We start from the raw sequence: 22,816 nt of genomic DNA, 5'->3' as shown, positions 1-22,816 counted from the left end.
CCATCAGCTCAATTTCATGCCCACTTTCACCAGCACCACTCCTTCCGTCTCAACCCCCTCAGCATCCACCAAATGCACAAACCTGTAGCCCTCCCTGAGCCGATCGATCCTGACGCATGCCCAGCCCGCCAGCGAGTCCTTCCCAATTTCGTCGTCCCTCACCGAGAACCGCACAAACGATAGCTCGGGCACCACCCCGGGGATCTTCTCGAACCGCAGCTCCTGGCCCTTGAAATCCGGGTCGCACCCCTTGTGTGACTTGGTCTTGGCTTTGTACTCGCCTTCCTTCTCCTTACCCTCGGCTGGGACGGCGTCGGTGCCGTGCCGCTCGCCGGGCTCTTCGACGTGGATTTCCACCTTGAGATAGGGGCGGAAGGAGGACGGGTTCTCGTCGCCTAGCGGGAGCGGTAGGGATTGGGCGGCGATGACCTGGATTGTCAGGTCCATCGTGTAGTGCTTGACGGCGGTTGCCTGCGGCTCGGGGTTGGCGGCGGTGGTGGGTGGGAGGGGTTTGTCGCAGCGGTAACCTGGCGAGGGTTATCAGTGTGTTCAAAGGGGGGAGAAGGGGGGTCAGCAAGGGGGACACACCTTCGGGCTTCAGAACGTATCCTTCAGTCCCGGCAAACATGCCTTCGTTCAGCATCATTCCCTCATCCCAATTCTGCCAGTTCAGCGCGACGATTTGGATGCCCTTGCGCCAGAATACGGCCGGGTCGAGGTTGGAAGATCGGATGCGCAAGCCCGACGGATACGCGCGCATCAGGTAGCGGCGGTTGTGGGCGAACAGCTCGCGCGCGCTCTTCTCGTGCACCTCCATGACGCCGTTCTCGGACAGCGAGAAGATGTGCGCTGGCATCGTCGCCTCGGGCTGAGTCAAGCTCTTGAATGAGACGCCGCGCATGTAGATACCCAGCTTGCTCAGCGCCTGGATGATCTTGGACGGCTTGCTCTTCTTCCCGCCCGGTTCGTCACCCTCCGGCCCCGGGCTCCCGCCCTCGGGAGGAGCGTACTTCACCTTGACGAGGATCTTGCCACGTAACTCGGCCGGGGACGGCAAATGTTGGGCCTCCTCCTTTGGTTCGGGCAGTAAGAGGTCTCCCCACGTCTCCTGCATGATCGCAACCATCGTCATCTGCTGCTCGGGGCCACAGTGGGTTTCCAGGCTGACAATCAGGGGGGCGTCGGTGACGACAAAAGCGTGGGCTCTAATGGCGACGCATACTTCCCGAAACGACACCTCCTTGGTCAGTGTGTATCCATGCAGGACCCTGGGCTCCTTGACGCTGGCGGTTCTCGTCAGAGATGTCGAGCCTCCGCTCGCCTGTTTCTCGAGAGGCTTTTCCCCGGCCTCTATTCCACTATTGCCTATTTTTCTTGACGATGAGCGGGCCAACTTCTTCTGCGTAGCATATTTGGCGAGCTTCTTACCCAGGGATGTCCTCTCTAGGCGGCTGGCGAGAGCGCTGGGCAGCACCCTGCTAACCCGCTTTTTCCTTTTGGCCTTTTTCTCCTCGTCGCTGCTGCTGCTGCTGCTCGTGCGACCATCCTCTGAGTCCGAAGGCTCATCCCCGTCCCAGACGTCAATTTCGACACATCGGCAGCCGCGCAGGAGGACGTTCTTGTAGGCGTCGGCACTCGAGTCGCTCGACAGTTGGTTTCCCGTCAGGTACGTATTATGACTCGAGCTGATGAAGTAGCTGGGCAGCGGCCAGGTGAGATCCTGTTCCTGGGGCGGCGCAACGACGCTGGTGACGGACGACTTCATATACTGAAGGAACGTGTCGAAGTCCCAGTCCTTCCGGCCGGCTAGCTCGGCGGCGATTTCAGCATCGCTATCCTGTTGTACTCCCTTGACAAAAGCTGTAATCTTCGCGGGGTCCCAGGTCTTGCCGCTGCCGGCATGGGCCGTGTATATCTTTTGCAGGTGGGATAGAATTGGCCCCTCGAGCGTCCTGACAATGTGCGCCTTTCCAGATAGCCCGCCGCCCGCCTGATGGCTACCATCAGGCAGAGGGTGAGAGCTGGCCGCTGCTGTGGCTGACATGGCTGGTCGCAGCTCGCGGCTCGCGGACGTTAGCAGAACCCAGAGCAGCTTTCTGAACAGAAACGCGGAGAAGTGCAGGTGTATCAGCAAGCCGCACGAGGTATCTACCCAGATCCTCAGCTCTCTCTGGTCAGGTGGGCGTTTGAGAAGCTGCTGCTTATCAGTCAGACCAATTCAGGTCACGTCAGGTCGCACCAGGTCCCAACGACGGCCTCCAAAACACCAGTGTTATTCTCAGCCCCTTTGTGCCCCTTCCGCTGCCCAGTTGTTGTCACCCCGCATTGGGCGAGCAGGAGACCTCCAAGACCCCACCAATGATAAGTGAAACATGATAAAAGGTACCCCGCCAAACCGGGGTTGTCAGGCCCCTAAAGCGAATCTTTTGGGAGTGCCACCCCACTTTGCTCAGCTGAGCTCGAAACAACCCCAGGTGACATGAGCACGACATGACCTTACTGTATCAATGAGACGACACGACGGCCATCTCCCAGCGTGGGGGATGGAAGTCAACCGTCCTTTGCGTCGCTTGTTGGCGTCCAACAGATGCCATGTAATTGGTCTCGATGATGCGGTTTGTTTTGGGGGTCAGGTGGAGTTCGGGCCGAGAGTCGGAATTGTTGGCCTTCTCACGTACCTTTCCGGTCTAACGATCAGTATCGTGAAATTAGAGGTGTGCTCATCACATCGCCGGGCCGTCTAGCACGACGTTGAATCGAGCCTTGTCAGAAGCTGGCTGCTATTGCACAAGCTTCAAAATTGTGGCTTTTGGCGTTGAGGGCGTTGGCTCTGTACTCCCGGTTTTACTGAGCAGTACTCGCTCAATGCCTCAATGGCCTTTGATGTATGATCATGTAGTATGTGTGCTTAGTGTTTTCCTAGGAACCTACCGCTGTTCTACCTATCTGGCAACTAGTCAGATCATAACAGACCGCACTCCTTTCCCACCTAAAAAGCGCAAATCCTGGCCGACGCAGGGCCTCCAGGTGCATCGCGAAGTGCGCCTCCAACTCCTCCGGCCCGGTCAGTGCTAGCAAAGTCCAACCACAGATCTCATAACCAGTTCATGATCCACCCGCCACTTGCGCTTTTCAATACTGCCAAAGCACCTTGTGATAGATCGTCCTGCTCCCCAGCATCTTGTACTCATAGCTCGTGATCCACGAGTCATTTGTCGGTAGTTTCGCAAAAACACTCGCACCCTTCCACACGACGACCTGCTCGTCCATCTCCCTCGCACTCCTGCTCACCAGGATCCGGTCCGCCAGATCCAGGCGGAGCGCTTTGAGTCTCTCCTCAAGGAAGGGCGCAAAGTGGGGGATCTTGGCCCCCCCGCCCACCACCATGATGCTGCCCAACAGTTCCCGCACTTTCTTCTCGTCACCCTTGGCCGCGTTCTGGATGCTTGTCATGATGGCGATGTCAAGCGGCGCCAGCGGCAGTACGGCGTCGCGTTCCGCGGCTAGCGACTTAGCGCTGCGCTGCTGGGGTTGTTGCGATTGGGACTGAGCGAGGCCGTCAAAGGATGTGGCTGGGAGGACGGAGGTGCCGTTGACGGGGCCTGGGGTGCCGCCGTTGCGACCGCTGGGCGCGGGGCTTCCGTTTACGTCGCGTGAGCCAAAGATGTAAGGAGCAGGAATGGGTGTGCTGGCGCCTTCTGGAGCCGGGGACGGCGCTTTGGAGGTGCCGGGTGTGGCGGTCGCGTCGCCGCGGCCAAGGAAGTTGAAGGGCTGGGTTCGCTCTTTGCTCGGAGTTGCCATGTCGCCGGGCGCGCCGCTGAAGCTAGCCGCTGTTGCTGTGACGGAGGGTTGGATAAGTGCTAGAATGCCTAACTGAGCAGCTGAGGCTGGGTCGTCAGGGACCTCGACATCGTAAGCATTGTAAGAGCGGTCGATCAGCTTCCGTCTGCCGCGGAGCTTTGCGGAGTTGTCGAATATCGAGGGGTCGTAGAAGCCCATGGGCGCCAATATGACCTCGTCATAGAACTTGAACTGATACTTGCGCGTCGACTCGTTCGGAGCGCGCAGGTGGAAGTCAAAGTTCTGCACCGAGATGTTGGCTTGTGAGAGGGTGCAGTACTTGATCTTGAGCTCTTCCGCCAGCAGAAAGTCATACCGCCGGCGAAGGTTGATCTCTTGATAAGGAAAATTATCATAGAGCATCATCTTGATGAAGGTCTCAGTGACATCGTAGCCGCCGTATTTGAGATTGATTCTCGAGTCCTCAATGCAGAGGCCATCTTCCACACAGGAGATGGACGTCTTTTGCGCGCCAACGTCGACCACGCAGGCTTGTGTGTATCCTGCGCCGAAGGTAGCCGCCATACTCTCCTGAATGAAGGAGACGCGGCTGAACTCAAACCACTCAATGCACAGGTGCAGGAGTAGCTCGACGTACCGCTTGTCGTAGAGATCGGGGATGATGACGACGCAGCTATACTGCTTCCGATCCGCGTCGTGCTTCAAGCCAAGCTCCAAGCGGAAAGCCTGCTCGAGTAGGGTTTCAAGGTCGTTGAACAGCTGCGTCTTAGTCGAGTAGTCGTCCTCGTTGAGCCAGCCGTGCTGGATCGGCCACCATAGCTTGAACTTCGGATTCGAGTTATCTGGGATTCGCTGCGCCTGTTGCCCAATGAAGATGGTTCGGTCAGACTTGGAATCCTCGGGAGCATTGACATCGGTCCACTCGATCTGCAGAGGATCATTGTGCTGATGGATAATCTCTGGCTCGATTCGCCGGTTGAAGTTGACGACGAGGTCTTTTGAGTTGGGGAGCACCTTGCGCTTGTTGGCCCGCATATCGATCTTGAGGTCGTTACACATCTTCTGGTACTTCTTTGCCCATTCTTCGCCGTGTTGCTGGTCCATCGTCCGACCTTCGAACTGGCGCCGCGGCAGCGCCTCGTGCATCTCGGACTCGGTCTGCGAATACTTGGTCGCTAGAGTCATGGATATGGTCTTGGGTAGGGCGTCACTGGCAAATCCAATCCGTAAATTCTGGCTCCCGGGGTGTATTACGACTATCTTGGACGGGTCCATGAAGGCTGTCGAGGGCGCCGCGCCGTCCTCGCCCTGGAGGTCATCGAGAGGGAGAGGGACCTCGCCATTGGTGGTGCCGAAGGCGCGATTACGATCGTTGTCTTTCGCGGTCTGCACTAGCCGGTCTCTGTTTGCCTCGTTTTGAAGCCGGAGCGATAAGATCTGGTCATCGCGCTTCATGTAGTCCCTAGCCACCCATGTCAGTCCCTGGACGCTTCCGACAGCCAAGAAGCAGTCTCTTACGTATAGTAGTTCTTCTGGTTGATGGGTGGCACATCGGGCCAACTAGTCTGCTTCATGCCATTGTCGGTGCGCTCCAGCCCTGGAATACTCGAGTCAGTAATTGGAAGCCGCATTCACGTAGATTCCGGGAACGCCTACCTTCCCTCAGGAGGACGCGCTCGCTAACTTTGCCCACCATCTTGTCTGCGTTCTCACGGTCGCGCCAGGTGGGGTTTTGGGCCTTCTGGTGTTATTCTCGGTCAGAGAGGATGTGGCGATGAGCGAGATAGGCGCCCGGGAAAAAGCCCGTAAAATTCAGCGTTAGGTAGCTTGGTGATTTTGTCGTGTTGAGGTGCCGCGACGCGCCTGTGGGGCGGTTGGCAAGAACCGATTCGCTGCGTCGGCGTGGATATACAGGATTCTCTTAGGTATCGCATGTGTTCATTGTGCTTGTAGAAGGAATGGCGCGTCTCGTCCGTTCGTGTGCGCCGCCTATCGGTGGCCTTGCACCGAGACTTGGTGTTCGACGGCTCTTCACCGTTCAGGATCCTCCCGCGACAACGAGAAACCCCTGCCTCTCTGCAGGGCAACAAAGACATTAGATCGGTTATGGACTAGCGTTGTTGCGGGGCTGACAGCCTTGCCAAGGACATAGTAGTCGTGTCGAACAAAGCATACGCCAGCCTTCAACCTCTCGACTTCCATCACTCCTGTATAATTTAATAATTTAGCATCTTACTTCACAGGACAGACCGGAGAACATCTCGGCCCCTAACTCCATTCGAGCAGCCACCCAGCTGTAAGTTGTTGTCAAGTCCGTCTGTGCCAGACAAAAGCTACACAGTATGCCTTCAGCAACCTGCCAGTTGCTAACACCTGGCAGCACCTGTTGATGACGTCGCCACTTATACCTGTGTTCGGACTCGGGTGTTATTTAAGAGGTGACACCTAACGCTGTCAAATCGATTCAAACGACAACTTCTCGCTGTAGAAGAAGCCCAAGTCTATAGCAGAAACCAAGCAACTCTTCTACTTATTAACCATCAATCCGCACCACCGTACGGAGCTATTCCGTGCCACTCTTTGCCCTCCAACTACCCGCCCGACTCACCTACACCCGCCGTCCTACCCGTCAGACAGATCAATCAATCGGAGAACATCCATATTATCATCATATCAAAATGCCCCCCATCAAAGTCTACACCAAAAGCCCCATTAACGCGGCCAAAGCGTCGGGCATCACTCCCGAAACCGTGGCTCCGGCAGCGGACAACGCCGCCGTCCCCCCATCATCATCATCATCATCATCATCATCATCATCATCACCCACACGGACCTCTGCCGTGACAAACCAACAATACCAGCCTACGAGAACACAACCTCTCCCCCCTCAAAACCAACCACCTCCCCCACAGCCAGGCGCAGTCCCCCGCCTCCCCGAAGCCACGCCCTTCCCGTTCCCAACGCAACACGGAGGTCCCGCTCCCCCAGCGCCAAGCCCGACTGCCGCTCCCGTCCCGCCAGGGCAAGCGTCGACCCAGTCAGACGCTCGGAACCCCGGCGCGGCCTATCCGCCCCAGATGTCTATCCCCCCTCCGCAGGTGGGGTATAACCAGCGTGGGACATCAACAACAGCAGCCGCGACAGCAGCCTCAGGCCATCCCCCGCCGCCAATGGCGGGTGGGTATCAGCCCCTTCAACAACAACTACAGCAGCAGCAGCAGCAGCAGCAGGGTTGGGGCGGGACTGGGACTGGGATGAATGATTCCCGATCAGGGTATGCGCCACCGTACGGTAGTGTTGGGAACGCTGGCGCGGCCTCGGGGGGAGACGAGGATGTAGGCATGCTGAGCTCGGCCATGAAGTTGGCCAAGGCTGCTGGGGAGAGGCTGTCTGCTGCCGAGAGCGAGGTTTGGAGGAGGATCAATGGGGGGAGTCAGGATTAGGATTGGGGATGTGAATGGCCTTGTGAGATGAGGCTGGGTTGTTGGGTCTTTGTTTCCAGTGTTGCGTGGGATGAGTTGGTCATGCTCTTGGTGTCGGGAGCTGGGGTTTCATCGAAGCGCGGGACCGGTTTGGTAAGAGGGCGGACGAGGTAGTGTGGCCCGATTTTGGGCCGTCAGTGATACCAATGTCAGTTTCGAGGTATGAGACCCGCCGCTGTAAGAAGGCGGTAAGTTGGCTTGGTGAAACTTGCTTAGGTCTCGAGCGATCCCCATACTAGCCCATTCCTTTCATGTTTGTAACGCAGGTGTTGTGGGTAAGAATGGGGCGCAAGAGCAGGATGCCTATGGAAGGAATTAAATGCCTTCTGAGACGATCGAGATGCTGCTGTCAACGCCCCAAACACAGTTTGCAGAACCTGGGCGCTCGGGGGATTTCCACGTGTCCATCCCACGAAACAAATCATGCATCGCTGACCGAGAGTTTCGCCGCCAACTCGCCCTTGGTTATATCACCCTTCTCCTCAGCACGGATCCAGAATACCAATCCACCTAGAGAGCAGAGCGTCGTAGTTAATAAGCCGTGATGAGACCAGGCTAGCCCAATGTGTCGGGATCTTTCGCGATCCGGCCCAGCCAGTCCCTCCAGACTTTTGGGTGGGAGGGGGGCCGGGGTTTGGTTCGTAAGCCAAGCGATTGGTTTGGCAACTTTCATTCCCCCTGGCAAGGAACCGCTGTTTGCGGCGTAGTGCGGCGTGAGCTGCCCAGCCTTCTGGGTAGGAGCTCCCTTCACCGGCTTCTATCCCTAACAGAACAGCCATTGCAAAGTGTTTGTAACCCTCGTTCTGGATAGATGGCCTGTGCCGCGGGCGAGCTGACACAGATCCTCGACCCTCCTCTAAACGAATCTATCTGTTATCGGTTGCCCGGGATAGGGCCCGTATCTACAGGTAGCGGTTACGAGGGAAGTCGGTCCCGGGATACCGGCGGGAGTCTCCGAGTCAGCTGCTCGGGATGGTTACTCCGGTGTTGAGTAAGCCAGGTAAGCCCTGCCAGAGGCCTGCTTCGCTCAACGCTAAACGCCTCTGTCTCTTGGCCCTGCTTGTTGACTTGTATTATCTATGGACTCAGGTTTGCCCAAGAGGCGGAATAGATAGGCTGAGTGGCGGTTGCGGGATGCGGTGTTAAACATCAAACACAAGAGCAAGCGATGTGGATCATGTGAGGGCGGAAACGAACGAGCCCGTCGGCGCGGTACCAATATACGCGCGCTCGGCACCGACGGGGTGGTCCGGTAATATCTCGCGCTTTTGCTCGCTTCTCGCTTCCTCTTCACGCCGCCGACGGTGCACCTTCCCCTCCCGTGGAATCTGTCGTGGATGCTCACCCCCACATTCTTGTGGCATATCGGATGGAGGCATCCCGTTGCTGGAATATCCCTCCGTATCCAAAGGCACACGTTTCTTCAGTTGCCTACCTAGCGGACGGACAATCCACACTGAATGGACTCCGTCCCGGAGCGGGCGGCCTCTTCCTGTGGAGAGGATCGCGTCATCATTGGCTTGGGGATCTCCATAAGAGCCGAGTTATAGGCCGCGGGACGGCTAAAGACGATATAATTTCCCAAAGCGGCGGGCATTGTCATGCAAAACCTGTGCGATCTCCAGTGCTCGGTAGGCCTGTTGCGCGCTGGCCGGCCTGGGCTGGTCTGCCGGGGTCTCCGGAATAGCAACCAAGCAGGGGACGAGAAACCTCGGCCCTGCAGAGAACATGTCATCGAAGTCCTTTGGAAAGAAGCAACTCTGGCGTCCGAGCACTCGCGGCGCCCCCGCATGGCGCCGGGATCGGTCAGGATCAGTCAAAGATGTTGATGGAAGTCGACCTCCAGAACCCGCAAGTGGTACCGTCTCTGGAGGGCTGCAGTTTTGGTTGATGACATTGCTTGTCAGTATTTGCGTAGCTCTTGGAAAAGAGGGTTGTGACGGAGATAGGCGATGCAGGTACCGGCCTGACAAATGTCAGGCACAGGAACTGGCAAGGGGAGAGGGGCCCGAGTGGCGTAGCTTTTAGTGTACGCTTCCCCGCATAGGATCACTGTTCGACAATTGCCGCCTGCGGCCTTGGATAGGCCAAAGCTTGGCTGGACGACATTTCCTTGGACAGGAAGGAGTACTGTACCTGTCAGGTAATACAGCCCGTACTTCCGGAATTTGTGCCGCACGTCCACGACACACAAGTGCGCGTCGGCGCCAGCCCTATAGGTCAAGCACCCGACGTACAGCACCTATCGTCATGATTATCACGCCAGGCAAGGGGCCCAGGCCCAACGGGGCTTAACAAGGGATCATATAAGAGGAGGGCGCCGCTGTCGACGTGGAAGAGGCGCACACCGAGCAATGAGAGGGCACCAAATGGAGCAGCATGAACAACAGCCGGCCGAGCGGGTGGCAAAGTCGCTTAGTTTCGAGGTGCAAACTGGGAGCCTGGGTCCGCCGGTTCGATTGGGGAAACAAATCTCTCTGCCTTTGGATGAAGGAGTGCTGCAGGGAGTCAGCGCTGGGCTGTTGGGTCAGAAGAAACGAGAGAAATTCGAAAAAAAAAAAAAAAAAAAACCCCATCAGTCCAAAACAAGGCCCAGAGAACCTTGCTCGAGACGGAGTAGCAGTAGAGATCGGGAAGAAACGCTAGTGTACAGGAGCAGATGAATGGTTCGAGATCCACCAGATCACCAATCCTCCGTGTCGCGTCGCTACCATGTTCCAAACACCGAGCGATGGCGACTGCGGGCGATGAAGGGGTCGTGGCGGTGCTGTGCTGCAACATGACAAAACATCCATCATCCACCAGGTGAGCCTCTGCAATCTGGCCCAAGAGCCAACCACATGGTTACCTAGCAACTGGTAGGTGTTGAAGATTTGAAATTGTTAACCTGATCGAGCACATTCAGGTTCGACCTCTGTCGGTTCCGCCAAGGGTTCTTGCGTGCGGCGTGGCGCGCCGGATGACAGGGCGCGGGAATCGGGGCTTCGGTTATCAGCAACCTGCAACCCGCAACCCGCAACCTGCAATCCACTTCGGAGAGTTGCGATCGGGATCTCAAGAGCAAGAGACGAGGGGGCCCTGGGCCCCTGCCCTGGGCGAGACAAGAAGGTGCTCTGGAAGAAGGACGTTGCGATGGATGCCACGCAGAACGTGACATGGGTCGGTTCTCTGCGACAAATGTGAGACAGCTAGGAGCCCTGCAAGGCCCCACTGGAGTCGAGTTCCAGCCCACCACCGCGCTTCCCACAAATCGCGGATATTCGGCCTTGTGCCACCAACTCCTGTACCGATTACATCAGCAGCGAATCACGACGCGCCGCTGCCCCACTGCAACGTCAACCTCAAACGCTGCAAGCCCCTGCTGCGAGTCGCGTCTTTCCCAACGACATCTGCTCACCGCGACGGGCCACGATTGTTCCTGCCCGCACCACCATCACCGCCAACATGGCGAGCGCGGCTTTCCCGCGCGACTGCGCCGGGCGCTGAGCCCGAGCATCGCCCGGGGAACCCCTCATGGCGTCCAAGGTACATCCCTTCAAATGCTGCAAGCCCAAGCAATCATTCCCGTCCGGTTGAGGATTTTTGTGGGGTTAGATGGAGGCGCCAGCCAGCCAGCGGCCATTCCAAGATCGCGAGGCCCTCTCTTTTTTCCCTTCTTTTCCAAATTTATTCTTCCCGCCAATCCGATCTCATCAGATCACCTTGCGCACGGCCGTCCGGGTGTTCTGGTGCCTGGCAGCCCGCCCTGACCCGTCAGGTCACCCATTCACAGGCGCAGGAGCGGCCGTCTGTCAGTCGATGACACGGCCGGGAAACTGACGGATTGCAGCACTGCGTTGTACAAGTCGCTCCGCGCGTTCTGGTTGCTCATAATTAGCGGACGAGGTACAAGACAGGTCTAGTAGCAAGCCTGCCCGTCGTGCTGCCCCCGGAACCAGAGTCTGCTATCGGGCCTGGTCTGGATTGCCATCCTGAGCCGCCCATCGTGTGGACATCTGGTGCAAGGCGAAAACAGCAGTGCCCCCCGACGAGATCCGGATCGCCGGTGCCAAAACGGCGCCCGATGCTAGATGCGGTCCTGCCAAACATGCTCGACCTTGATCTTCGCTGCAGAGCGGGGGCTGACCTTGGCTAAAAATGTCGAGTTTCTCGCAACCCTCTTGCGGCGACTGCAACCCATCGGGCTTCGAATATCCTCCGCCGGATCTACGGTGCAGGAATCGCGGCTCTGGCGTGCCAGGTCGTCTGCTTGACCGACTCTTGTTGTGTCAAACGAGTAGCAACATCTCGCGCCTCAGTCTGTGGACGATGACAGCTCTGTGTATTTTCGGCCTGATGAGTTTCTTGCCTTGGAGCCCTCTTGTGTTCTGCCCCCCCCCCCCCCCCCCCCCCCAACCCCGCGCTCTATCCATGTTGCCACCATATCGTACACTCGGCACACACACGGATGAGACAAGCCACCTCCTCTGTGTCTTCCCACAGAGACCCTCGTCGAGCCTCAGCCTCCGCAGGGCCGGGTCCCCGCATGGGATAGCCTCGCCCACTCCTTAACCCCCTTCGTCTCGCCCAAGTGGATTGCCTCTGTCAGGTGCCGGTTCCTGGACCAGCGACATCGATTCTTCCCTTCTCTGAGGCTTCCATCTTGGCATCCTCCCAGGCTCCCTGTCATTGCACTTACATCCTTGGGTCTGCTGCGGCTCGCTCCCCTCCCTGCTTCTCGGCCTTCTTGCCCCAGGTTCGGGTTCGGATCTTGGACACTTGTGGGAGATCCCCTGCCGTCCGGTGTTTTGTCCGGGCTCCCCTACTTCCCCAAATGGGAAGAATTGTTCAGAGTTCCAGTCCCAGTCCCTGGTTCCTCATCCTCTCACACCTCCCCGCTGCCCCATCACTGATGGACAGCTGCAACCCTGCCTACCCCTGCCAGCCCATCCCAACCCTGCTCCTCAAGATCCCTGCAGCCGTCTGCTTCGAACCGGCCAAGCAGTTTCTCGCACACCACCTGTCCTCGACATCAGAGACGCAGGTCAGGTTTGTGTGAAAATCCGGCTTAGCTCCAACCGGTGTTCCGAACTCGACCGTGCTGAACTATAGCCCCCGTCCCGTTGACCATCACCTCTCAGCCCACACGGCTTTCTCTCTTATACCCCCAAGGGTCCTACGCAGCCCCGCCATCCGGGCCTCTTTTTTGTTCCCTCCGCGTCATCCCACCCCCCAATCTCTTCACAACTGGCTGCCCATCCACCTCTAGTCACTCCTTTAACAAATTTTTTGGTTCGGCGCCCCCTGATATATATCGGCTTTCTGGTCTATAATATACCAAGAGCTGGCTCTTTCTCCCGCTTTTCCCCGGACGGACGCCAGTGTGGACCTACTTGCCTGACTTGTCGGTCCTGGCCCGACTCAACACGTTCCTTTTCCCAGCATCCGAGACCTCGACCCGTCACTCCCTGTCTCGCTTCCCATCTCGCCACCTTGCTGTTGACATTTCTCGCATCTTGGCCCATCTGGAGGCTCACCATCATTCACCAACACCTGCTACCGAGATCATATCCGGACACCGAGACACTCATTAGCCATCACCACATCTACACCGGTCTACGCGGGCGCGCGGTGCCTTCTCACTCTAGTCTACCAGTCTTTATCTGATGCTCTGGACCCGGCTATTGCGCGTGTTATAAGATCCCGGTAAGTTTCCAACAGCGGCCTGCTGGAGTCTCATGACACACAATACGCCCTGTCTAGTGGATCCCCCGGCGGGCCCGCGACCACCTAGGCTCGATTCTACCCGTGCATTCATGCTAACGTTCCAAGGCCACGCTCGGCTCCCGCTCAATAATAGATTAGCCGCACGCTCCTTGCGCCTGGAGTCGTACGGCTATGGATTCTACTCAAGCACAACTGTATGCCGTTTCCCATCCCTTCCCACGCCTGACCCAGAAACACAGGACTTACTCGAATGAATAATATAGACGGCACCAAGTACAGATACCTTCCTTCACCTTCAACGAGGCCGATAACAAGTTCAGGGGAGACGTCCCGCCTCCTCGCCATACCCCCATCGTCGCCATGAACGGGAACGCGATGCCGGTTAAGACGGAGTCAATGGCAGCGCCGCAAGGAGTATGGACGACGCCAACCTCTCAGGGCTTGAGACCAAGGCCGGCCACGATTCACGAGGGCTTCTCGTATTGTGTTGGAGAAGGGTTTGAGGGTCTCCCGGCGTGGGACTCATCCTGCGTGCCGATACAGCAAACACCAAGTGACGCGATGTCGTCTCGGCCCGTTTCTGTCCATCAAGACTTCTACCCCACCACCACGATGGAGAGTAGTGAGTGCTACGACCGGCATGGAGCCATCGGGGGACTAACAGTCCTGCCAGACACGTGGGCGCAGAAACCGTGCGGCGATAGCCTGGACATCCCGGGACTGGACTCCGAGATGAACATTGGCCAAGCCTACACAACCGACGAGGCGATTCCGATCCTTGACCTCCGATATCCCGGCCCTCCCTTGGAGGGCGATTCAATGGCATTCGACAATGGACTGAACCCGCGCAGAATGTCTGGATCGTCGTTCACCGTGTCTACATCTGGCGCTTTGTCGGAAATGACGTCCTACGAAGATTTCTCTGCGGCCCTCTCGGATGCACCTTCGCTCACTTCAGACTACCCGCCGCCGTCTAATAGGAATTCAATGATTTCCTCGACCCAGCTGTCCCCTGTCGCATCGCCGAGAATGACACCTCAGACTCGATCCGAACTGGTACGCACTCAGAGTAGGGGGAGGGCATCGCCGTCGCCTCGTCCGGGAGTGCGCGCTGCTCCGTACTCGGTTGAGAGCGCCAGGAACAAGCGTTGGTCCACCGGGTCCTATGGCACGACACCCAATCGACGACCGTCCCCGTTTGTCTACCATCATCCCCACGACGCCTTCAACTTACATGCCCGCATGACGTCGCGCCACTCTTCGCCCACGATCGCCCACGGCCAGTTACCCCTCAACTTTGGGAACCTCCAAGCAGCACAGCAGCACCCTTACCTCATGAGCAATGCCCCGGCCTTTCATCGCAATAGCATGCTCTTGCCGACGCAACTACCTTCGCACGCCTTCCACCCGGATGCGCATCAGTTTGAGAATGCTCCTCCGCTGCTTTCTCATGGACTCTTCCGCATGCTCCAGAGCAATGCCGACCCTCACTCACTGCACAGCCACTATACCGACCTTTCAGACCCCCCCGACTTGTACGCCTCGTTGCACGAAGAGCAGGTGCCCCCTCCGCCCGAAGACATGAACCCAACCGACCAAGACCTTGTCCCCCACGAGCAGGAACTCAGGTTCGACGGCGACTTGTACACACCGAAGTGGGTGCGAGGCCATGGAAACAAGCGAGAAGGCTGGTGCGGCATCTGCAAGCCGGGCCGGTGGCTTGTGCTCAAGAATTCCGCCTTCTGGTACGATAAGAGTTTCACGCACGGCATTAGTGCCGCAACGGGAAATCCGTTCCAGGAGCCGCAGGAGACGAGGCGTATGGATGGCAGCCCCGACGTGTGGGAAGGGCTCTGCGGGAGCTGTAACGAGTGGATTGCGCTGGTAAGCAGCAAGAAGAAGGGGACCACGTGGTTCAGGCACGCATATAAGGTAAGCCCATCGGCCATCTTCTGATCTGCTAAAGCTCTTAAGCTGACCGCCTGGCAGTGCCACACTCATCCTAAGATCAAGGACGCGCCGAAGCGCAGGAGGGAGAGTAGTTACACACGGAACCAGACGGCGACCAACATCGCGAAACCAAGGACAGAGCCGCTCACGCCACAGATGACGCCGGCAGTCTCAACTGCAAACACGCCAACTCCAGCGAAGGCTCAGGCTCAGGCCCAGGCCCAGGCTCAGGCACAGTCGAATGCTCAGCCTCCACTGCAGCAAGCACAACGGCCGCGATCGTCTCAAGATCACCAACAACAACCCCCTTTGCCTTCACAGCAGCCAGTGCAGCAACCGCCACAGCTCAAGCTGCAGGCTCCGCCAATGCCTCAGCATCATCGACCTCCCAGGCCGATTCCCCCGCAGATACACACCCACGCGATTTCGGCGCCTCCGCAACCGCCTCCGCGGTCAGCGATCATGAGCCCGATCGGCCCGATCGGCGGCATTGACGGTTTCCCGAACATGATCTAAGTCTCATTTTTCATTTCAAGCCAGATTGGTCGCTCTCTCATATCTTGTTGCCGTCATCGCGGCAGCAATGATCAACTTAATGCCCGCTATGAACCGAAAGCAAAATCAATCACTTCATTCTTCTCTTTTGGCAGCTGCCGCCGATGATGATGTTGACGATTTTCGGAAAACACAGAGTAGTATACTTATATAGACTGGCCATGGCATAACTTCATTCAGCGTGAAGTGGGAAAGCTTGGGTTAAGGGGGTTGATATCAAGCTTGCTGTCGGGGATGATTGGCGTTTTATTTTATTTTATTTTTTTTATTTTTTTTTTTTCCCACCTCCTATTTCCTTTGATTTGGCGAGGCAAGAGGCGGAGGCAACATCTTAATTGGCGAGATACCATGTCATTTGACTCGACGACTTCAGCACGCATTTGTTTGAGACAAACGTCCAGATTTCACACATTTCTTTTGACTCAGTTTCTTTCGTTTTTCATCTTGTTTTTTTTTCCGGTTCAATTCTCCTCTTACTCTTTTATCCGCACCCTCAAGCTGCTGGCCGCTTTTCTGCTTCGAATCTTGCGCGTTTTGCCGCCTTTATTTCATATCGTCTTTTTATCGTCTTTTCGTTATTTCTGCATTCAGTTCTCTCCACCCTCCAAGCCTCAATTTAATCATAGCGTAGCTAGTACTTTAGTTTAGATAGTTTAGTTAGCGAGTCATGGCGTGAACGACACGTTGATACCCTGGGAGGCGGGCGGTGGTGGATATTGAGGAAAGGCTGGTACTTTTTATCGGGGGCAATTGGGAGGAGGTGGGCCAAATTGGAAGACTGGATGGAGATGGATAGTTTTAGTGGCTATGGTTAACTTGGGCAGTTTGATGGAGGGATGAGTGAATCTGAATTGGTTTACTACTGATCTTGAAGAGTGCCTGTCTCTAGGTCGTGCTGCTGCTGTGATTCCAGTTTCTCCAAAAAGGCTCTGGATTTTCCAAGATGCGCACACATCTTACGACCCAATTTGTTGGTGGTATGAAATAGCATACCCGAGGTACAGAGCAACACCCCTGAATCCTGTAACCGATGGTTCCCGATAGGACATGCGGCAATGTTACCAACAACGCATCTCATCTAGGCACCGACCCAAACGGAATACGTGTCTCTCTTACAATCCCGTGCTTTCGGTTTTCCTGGGAATAATGGAAAGGGGCTCAACGAGGTTGGGGATCTGATTCGACCCCCAACTGTGCGGGATTCAGGGACACACCCAGCTCGGTAAGACGGCCAACCTGGAGCTTCGTACGATGGAGGCAGGAGGGGTATCGGCAGTACTTTGGGTTGCGGGCGGCAGCTTTCGATGGTGTACATGCGGAAGAGACCTGGGGGCACATCCCGATTTGTCTCCTCGTCGGCGATCGGAGTAAGCTTGGGCTGATATGCTCCCCTGGGAAGTCAAGGATATTCAATAAATCTGATAAGATTATTGAAGAGCTGCTTTTGCCTGGCCGCAGGCCCCTGGCTCATGGTGTGCTTCGTGGCTGGCCCGGCAACCACTGCTCGCTGATGAGGGAATAGAAAGGAAATTCATGTCTCTGCCCTATGGAACCAACCCGGCAGGGATGCTAAAGTGCTTGCAGATTCAGCTGGCCTCGGCGGGGTGTGGCGGATCTTGGGCCAGTTGTGGCTTTCCCTTGCGCTGAGCGGTTGAACAAGAGGAAAGAAAACTTAGGATTGCATTGGTCTCTCAGTTTACCCAAACAGAGAAAGCCGCATTCACTATCCTCGAGTCGGGTGTCAACACACCAGAATGGTGAGAACCTGCAAAACCTTCTCGGTGAAGCAGTTGGAAGAGTGTACCAAGGACTCGAGGACGACAGGGGAGAATGGCGGTTTGCAGCTGAGCCTGCTGACTGGCTCGGCTGCCCCGCCAATCAAGCCTTCCCGACAGACCTGTCCAGCCATCCGTGGGACTGGGCGGGATAGAGTGTTCAAACACCACACCAACACCTCCGCGACGTTTCATCAACCGGCCCAGAAACGCCTCTGAAGTTGCACACGGTACGCTCTTATACCACAGCAGCGGTCCGCCAGAGCTATTTTCAGTTCTTCCAGCCGACGGGGGTATGGTCGTACATACTATACTTGGCGCGGTTAGCCCCCCACCCACTGGGCTTGGGACGACGAAACTCTGCCGACTCTTGGGACCTCGAAATTGATGATGCTAGTTTTACTCCAGGTTCTCGGGATCAGCATCAATTATCAATTTCCCCATTTCCGAGGAAGGCATTGGTAGGCATGCTTGCTGCTAATTAAGGATTATGAGAGAGAGAGAGAGAGAGAGAGAGAGAGAGTGTGTGTGTGTGTGTGTGTGTGTGAGAGAGAGAGAGAGAGTGGGAGGTGGGGGGGAGAGACATCGACATTCGGGGTAGGCCCTACGGGATCCTGCTTCTTGGGAGCGTTGGTGTTCTGAAGATGCACATCCAGTGAGGTGAGGCGTCCAGTCTCGGCGCTTATGAGCAAGAAGCAGCATCAATTTCCCGTGTTGCATTGACGCAGGAACCCAGCGACTGCTACAGGTCAGTTATGGACGGCTTCTTTAACCCCGGATTTACCGTGCAGGACACGAGACGGCGAGTACAGTTCCGTGAGCTCCAAACCTGTATTGAGGCCCTTCAATGGTAGCTGCAGGAACATACATACCTTGACCCACCGCCGTTCATCCTGTTTGTTGGCAGGAAAGTAATTTGCCCACTAAAGTATGCAGTACCGAGCCAGTACCAAGCTGCAAGCGGTGAGAGTTCTCCGGATCCGGGCTTTGTGCAGGAATTGGCTGTTGCTGTCGACATAACTAGGTACAATGGGATGCATGGGAAACCGGAATAAATTTGCTCGCCCCCCCCCCCCCCCCCCCCCCGACATGTCAGGGAAAGAGATCGTCAGATACGAGGGTAAACCTATGATGAAAGAGCGAGAGATGAGACGATGCAATCACCGGTGCGCTGGCAACTGACAGGCCGGACTCCAGGTGTCAGAGCAGGGCTGGAGACCGCTTACCCCACAGAATACCTTCTTATTGGCTGTGACCAGACAAACAAACCTCACAAGTCAGAACCAGAAATGGTTCCTCCTGAGCCATGCCTAACCGAGTTATCTCTCGTCATTGTAGCCTGGTTCTTTCTAGTTGCGACATTGCTCTGCACCGAACCTCTGCACCGAATCTCTCCACTGGCCCAGGGGACCCTCTTTTGGGGGTCGCTGCCTCCGGAGCTGCTGCTAGCAGGGGGCCTTTGACTCATCTATGGTGCATGTCTTGGTCACGGCTCCCCGTGCAACGCTGAGCATTGGCTGGGGTTGCACTCAGCATGCTCGCTTTCGTGAGACCACGACCTGCAGACGCACGATGGATCGGTCTCCCCGGGGGATCGCGGATCCTGGAGTTAGGTTATCTGGAGACTCGCACAAACCGCCCACAGCTGCCTCTTGGATTTCACCACATGCGGTTTCCCAGGCTGTGAATCAACAATCTCGGCTCTGCAGTTGCTTCCGTGTTAAAGCCGTAGGTGGGGGATGCCTGGCCCTATCGGTATGGCTGAGTTCAGGTCCCCGATGAGCGGTCGAGGAGACTGCCTAATAGGCACGTAGCACTAGCTTAGGTATCTCGCGGGCGATTCCGAAGATGACAGACCAGTGGGTGGGGTTCTACATATGTACTATGGAGCGAAGTGTAGTACGGCTCCCGTCTTCAATGTTGAACACGTCCGGCGATTAATTCACAACAGCATGCCCGCTGCAGGGATCCCATCCTCGAGACAACGCAAGACCACAACCTCCCTTCTCGGTGCTGGAATTCACCGTCCCATCTGCCAGGCAGCTCACTCCCTCTGCAAGTGCCTGAGCGGCCAACATTTTTTGGTCCACCACACCCCCCACTCGCTCTTGCAGCAGCAGGCGGGCCACCAGCCACCAATAACGTTACCACTTGGCCGCAGTACCCTTCAATCCTTTAGCCGCCCCTCGGTCATAGACATCCCGCACAACCACACAACGAGGTTTATACCAAGTCTCATGCGGCAGTCGCCCTCCCTTTGTTGCCGCCGGCCCCAGATTCTCAAGTCTCTCTGGACACTGTGGGCAGTCGAGGGACCCTCGCGCCAGGCCAACTGAGAGGGCAATTGTCTGTTCTACTGTGCCTTAGTCGGTATGTATTATAATGCGTCTGTGAATACATTGGATACGCACTCCGCCATCTGGTATCCGCAGGGGGCAGCTGTGCCGTTGGTTGCCCAGCGCTTCCGGCTCTTAGCCCACCCAAGCAGCACAGACCCGACTATACGGCAGCTTTTTGCATGCCGTGTTTTCAGCCCCCCAGAAATTGGATGCTATATTTCGTTCCTAACCTTCGCCGGCATTGTCGCAACCAAATGAGATCTCTCCCTGATGTCTTGACAATTGCCGTTTTATTCCTGCCCCGCCTTGTTGCCTAGGTCTGTTTTTTTTGAGGGGAGGGGATCCAACATCTTTTGGCCCCGCTCAAAACCCGCGTTTACTGACTGGCTTTGGCATCCAGGTTAATGTTTGCTGCCATTACTGAACGAAACTCGACGACGGATTGATGAGCATAGTTTCCGGGTCGGGGCGAATATCGCACTGAAACATTGGCGAGCCGACACCCGTTCTCTTTGAGACTCGAATGCTTGGTTCGACCCACCAACCACTCCGATCAATCGACGCTGCTTGGGATATATGCTTGAGACAGAATCGAATCTGCTATGAGCGCGGATCAGCTGGCCTCCAGGTTCGCATCCTCCTCTGGCCCAATGCGCTCGGAATCGTGCGGGTCGCCCGGTTGTTTGCCATGCTGATAATCGAGCCTCCTTAGCTTTGGTGATCCAAACGCTCAGCCTCCCACGCCTAAACGGACACCCACGTTTGCCATCTTGCCGAGCCCCGTTTTCGAGACGCCCAAGAAAAATCAGGGACGGTTCGACGAGTCGGGCGGGTGGACTCCTCGCTTTGCCGAGGAATATTCCGTCTTCAACGCGACGCCGGGAAACTTGAGAGGCAGTCGAGACCCCTTCCCAGATTTCGGTCCGGCAACCCCGTATTCCGTTGGCGTGGGCCAGGAACGGCCGTTGTCCGCCGAGAGGACCCCCGCGAACAAGCTCTCACCGAACCAAAGCCTTCCCTTCTCCCTTGTCGAGTCGTCTGAGGTGGTGCGATCATTGCCGGCTCCCTTGCAGACGCCGACATTTGATCGCTCAGCCGCTGTCGATCAGCTCCCGGGATCCGTAGGGAGGCGTGTGAAGGCGCGTGGCACGGCTGCCCTTGGATCACAAGGGCAAACAGTAACCCCGCCCCCGACGGCTCGCAAGGGTGACCGCAAGCTTGCACCTAAGCTTGACACCGCCGCCATGCAAAATGACCAGGACTTTGTTCAGCAGCCGCACTACATGGCGACCACCCAGCAACAGGCCATAGGCAACTTTGTGACGGCTCAGGGCGACATGTTCGGTTACCCTCTGTCGGCCCCGGCTTCCGCGCCAGCATTTGGAGCGCAAAGATCCTTCTGGGACCCGGACCCTAATCTCGCTGGCATGGACATAGATTTCGGGGCGAACGGGGGAGACGTCTTTCAGCCGCCAACTCCGCAGCAACCTCCCGGACCAGAGGATTGGCAAAGAGTAAACCAGATGTTGCAAGACCAAAGCGGCATCGCAGGGCATGGAGACGGACATGTCTCTTCAGGCGATCATCAGCCTTCTCTCGTCTCCCAGGCACCCGTACCGATGCTCGTAACTTCGTCGACGGAGCATCAGATGTTCGCCGTCAGTTACCCCACAGCTATCGATGACCCGTTCAGGATGGGTGATAACGGTGGCGCCGTGAACCCGGGGCTTCTTTTCAGCCGGCCGCAGTCTGCAAGCATGGACACAGCGTCTTTTAACCAGCCTATGCAAGCGCCGAGTTCATCAGGCCCCATGACGAGCCAGGACGGCCCAACAGATAGTCGAGTGCCATCAATCCCGAATGCTGCTGGACCTAGTGAATCGCGTCGTTCGGTCAGCGTTAAAGATGTAACTCCAAGGAAACAAGATCGGTCTTTGGCGAGCTCTCCGATCAAAGCTACCGGCCGTCCAGGACTCTCTCGCAGTTTCAGCGAGAGTAAGGGGAGGAAGACAATAGGCCGGTCATCTCTGCCTACCCTGGCACCGGCTCCACGGCCACAGTCTCAGTTGGTAAATAATGCCGGAGTCAGTGCAAACCGCCCTATCGTATCACAGCCCCAGAGGCCAAGCGGAAGGGTGTCGCCATCGAAAGGCACTAACAACCGGCACCACCACCGCTTGTCGAGCCTCTCCTCGATTCCCGAGACCTCAGGCCCACAGATGCGTACGCAAGCGAAATTTACCATTGACGCCAATGGTCGCGCCCGGGTAGAGACCACTGTCGTTGTGGTTGATGAGCCTCCCTCAAGCGCCCGGAAGAGACATAGTTCGTATACCGTAGCACGTCGTCATCAATGGGACTCATCAGACGACGATGATTCGTCATCTACGGATGACGAGCCCATCATCATTCCCAGCAGGAATACGTCATTTGCGCTTCCGGACCCTCGGAAACCGACGACCATCCATCCGTTCCACAATTCGCAACGAAGCGTTAGCGAACACAGCACCACGTCGTACACGAGCTTTCAGGGAGGGTCCCAAAATGACGCGGATAGCGATGGAGAGACGGTGGTTAATGATTTGACTCCGACGCGCAAGGCTTCTGGGGACGCTGCTAGTGAGCTCCGGAAAGTGCGTGAGAGCCGACAACGGCAATGGTCGGCGTCCAAACAGAAACGGCTCTCTTCGAGCGCATCTGGGACAACCGGGTTTACGGGCAACTACGCCGGGCAACCCGCGACGTCGCCCACAACCCTGAGCGAGACAAGCTTGCCCACTCCGACAAGCGACTCAAGAAGCCGCGGTGTCCGTTGCATCTGCAACCGAGCCGAAGCCGGCCGGAATGACTTTCTGGTTCAATGGTGCGTATCCGCGCCGAGCTTTGCACACAATGATCAGTACTAACAGACGCCAATTAGTGAATCATGCGAAATGTGGGTGCACGGCCACTGTGTCAACATTACACAGCGGGACATGCCGTCCATCTATATCTGCGCGTTCTGTGCGAACACTCCAAACATGCGAGGGGGCAGGCTCCGGGACAACGGCCGCATATCGGGGGCAGTCGGGCCTCCGGGGTCGGTCACATCGCCGCTTGCCCACAAGTCGTTCAAATCGTTCCGCTGATAGGTCAATCCGCAGAACTCCGCATCCTGAGAAAGGGCAACGGATCACGCAACAGGCAGTTATGGTCAGGCGCAGCCATG

General features: G+C 56.8%; 5 protein-coding genes across 5 annotated transcripts; 3 read left to right on the top strand and 2 right to left on the bottom strand.

The window, feature by feature from the left end:
- Positions 1 to 3: 3 nt before the first annotated feature.
- Positions 4 to 2,044, bottom strand: MFIFM68171_10780 (Phosphoinositide phospholipase C; the record flags this gene model as incomplete). The annotated part of the gene is made up of 2 exons (XM_071066199.1): positions 4 to 527; positions 589 to 2,044. 2 exons carry the CDS (start codon positions 2,042 to 2,044, stop codon positions 4 to 6), a joined length of 1,980 nt encoding a protein of 659 aa, XP_070922300.1.
- A 1,088-nt stretch (positions 2,045 to 3,132) lies between these two features.
- On the bottom strand, positions 3,133 to 5,497 carry ARP8 (Actin-like protein arp8; the record flags this gene model as incomplete). The annotated part of the gene is made up of 3 exons (XM_071066198.1): positions 3,133 to 5,263; positions 5,320 to 5,398; positions 5,458 to 5,497. The coding sequence occupies 3 exons, from the start codon at positions 5,495 to 5,497 to the stop codon at positions 3,133 to 3,135; spliced, it is 2,250 nt and encodes a 749-aa protein (XP_070922299.1).
- Positions 5,498 to 6,479: 982 nt separating this feature from the next.
- On the top strand, positions 6,480 to 7,244 carry MFIFM68171_10778 (uncharacterized protein; the record flags this gene model as incomplete). The annotated part of the gene is made up of 1 exon (XM_071066197.1): positions 6,480 to 7,244. One exon carries the CDS (start codon positions 6,480 to 6,482, stop codon positions 7,242 to 7,244), a length of 765 nt encoding a protein of 254 aa, XP_070922298.1.
- Positions 7,245 to 13,160: 5,916 nt separating this feature from the next.
- On the top strand, positions 13,161 to 15,455 carry MFIFM68171_10777 (uncharacterized protein; the record flags this gene model as incomplete). Its single annotated transcript, XM_071066196.1, has 4 exons — positions 13,161 to 13,183; positions 13,253 to 13,611; positions 13,663 to 14,921; positions 14,979 to 15,455. 4 exons carry the CDS (start codon positions 13,161 to 13,163, stop codon positions 15,453 to 15,455), a joined length of 2,118 nt encoding a protein of 705 aa, XP_070922297.1.
- A 4,755-nt stretch (positions 15,456 to 20,210) lies between these two features.
- On the top strand, positions 20,211 to 22,736 carry MFIFM68171_10776 (uncharacterized protein; the record flags this gene model as incomplete). Its single annotated transcript, XM_071066195.1, has 3 exons — positions 20,211 to 20,236; positions 20,321 to 22,471; positions 22,529 to 22,736. The coding sequence occupies 3 exons, from the start codon at positions 20,211 to 20,213 to the stop codon at positions 22,734 to 22,736; spliced, it is 2,385 nt and encodes a 794-aa protein (XP_070922296.1).
- Positions 22,737 to 22,816: the final 80 nt, after the last annotated feature.

Source organism: Madurella fahalii, assembly GCF_045866475.1.
Source record: "Madurella fahalii IFM 68171 DNA, scaffold_6, whole genome shotgun sequence".
NCBI classification, from domain to species: domain Eukaryota; kingdom Fungi; phylum Ascomycota; class Sordariomycetes; order Sordariales; genus Madurella; species Madurella fahalii.
The sequence above is the reverse complement of the archived record's forward strand: the minus strand, read 5'-3'. Positions and strand labels throughout refer to the sequence as shown.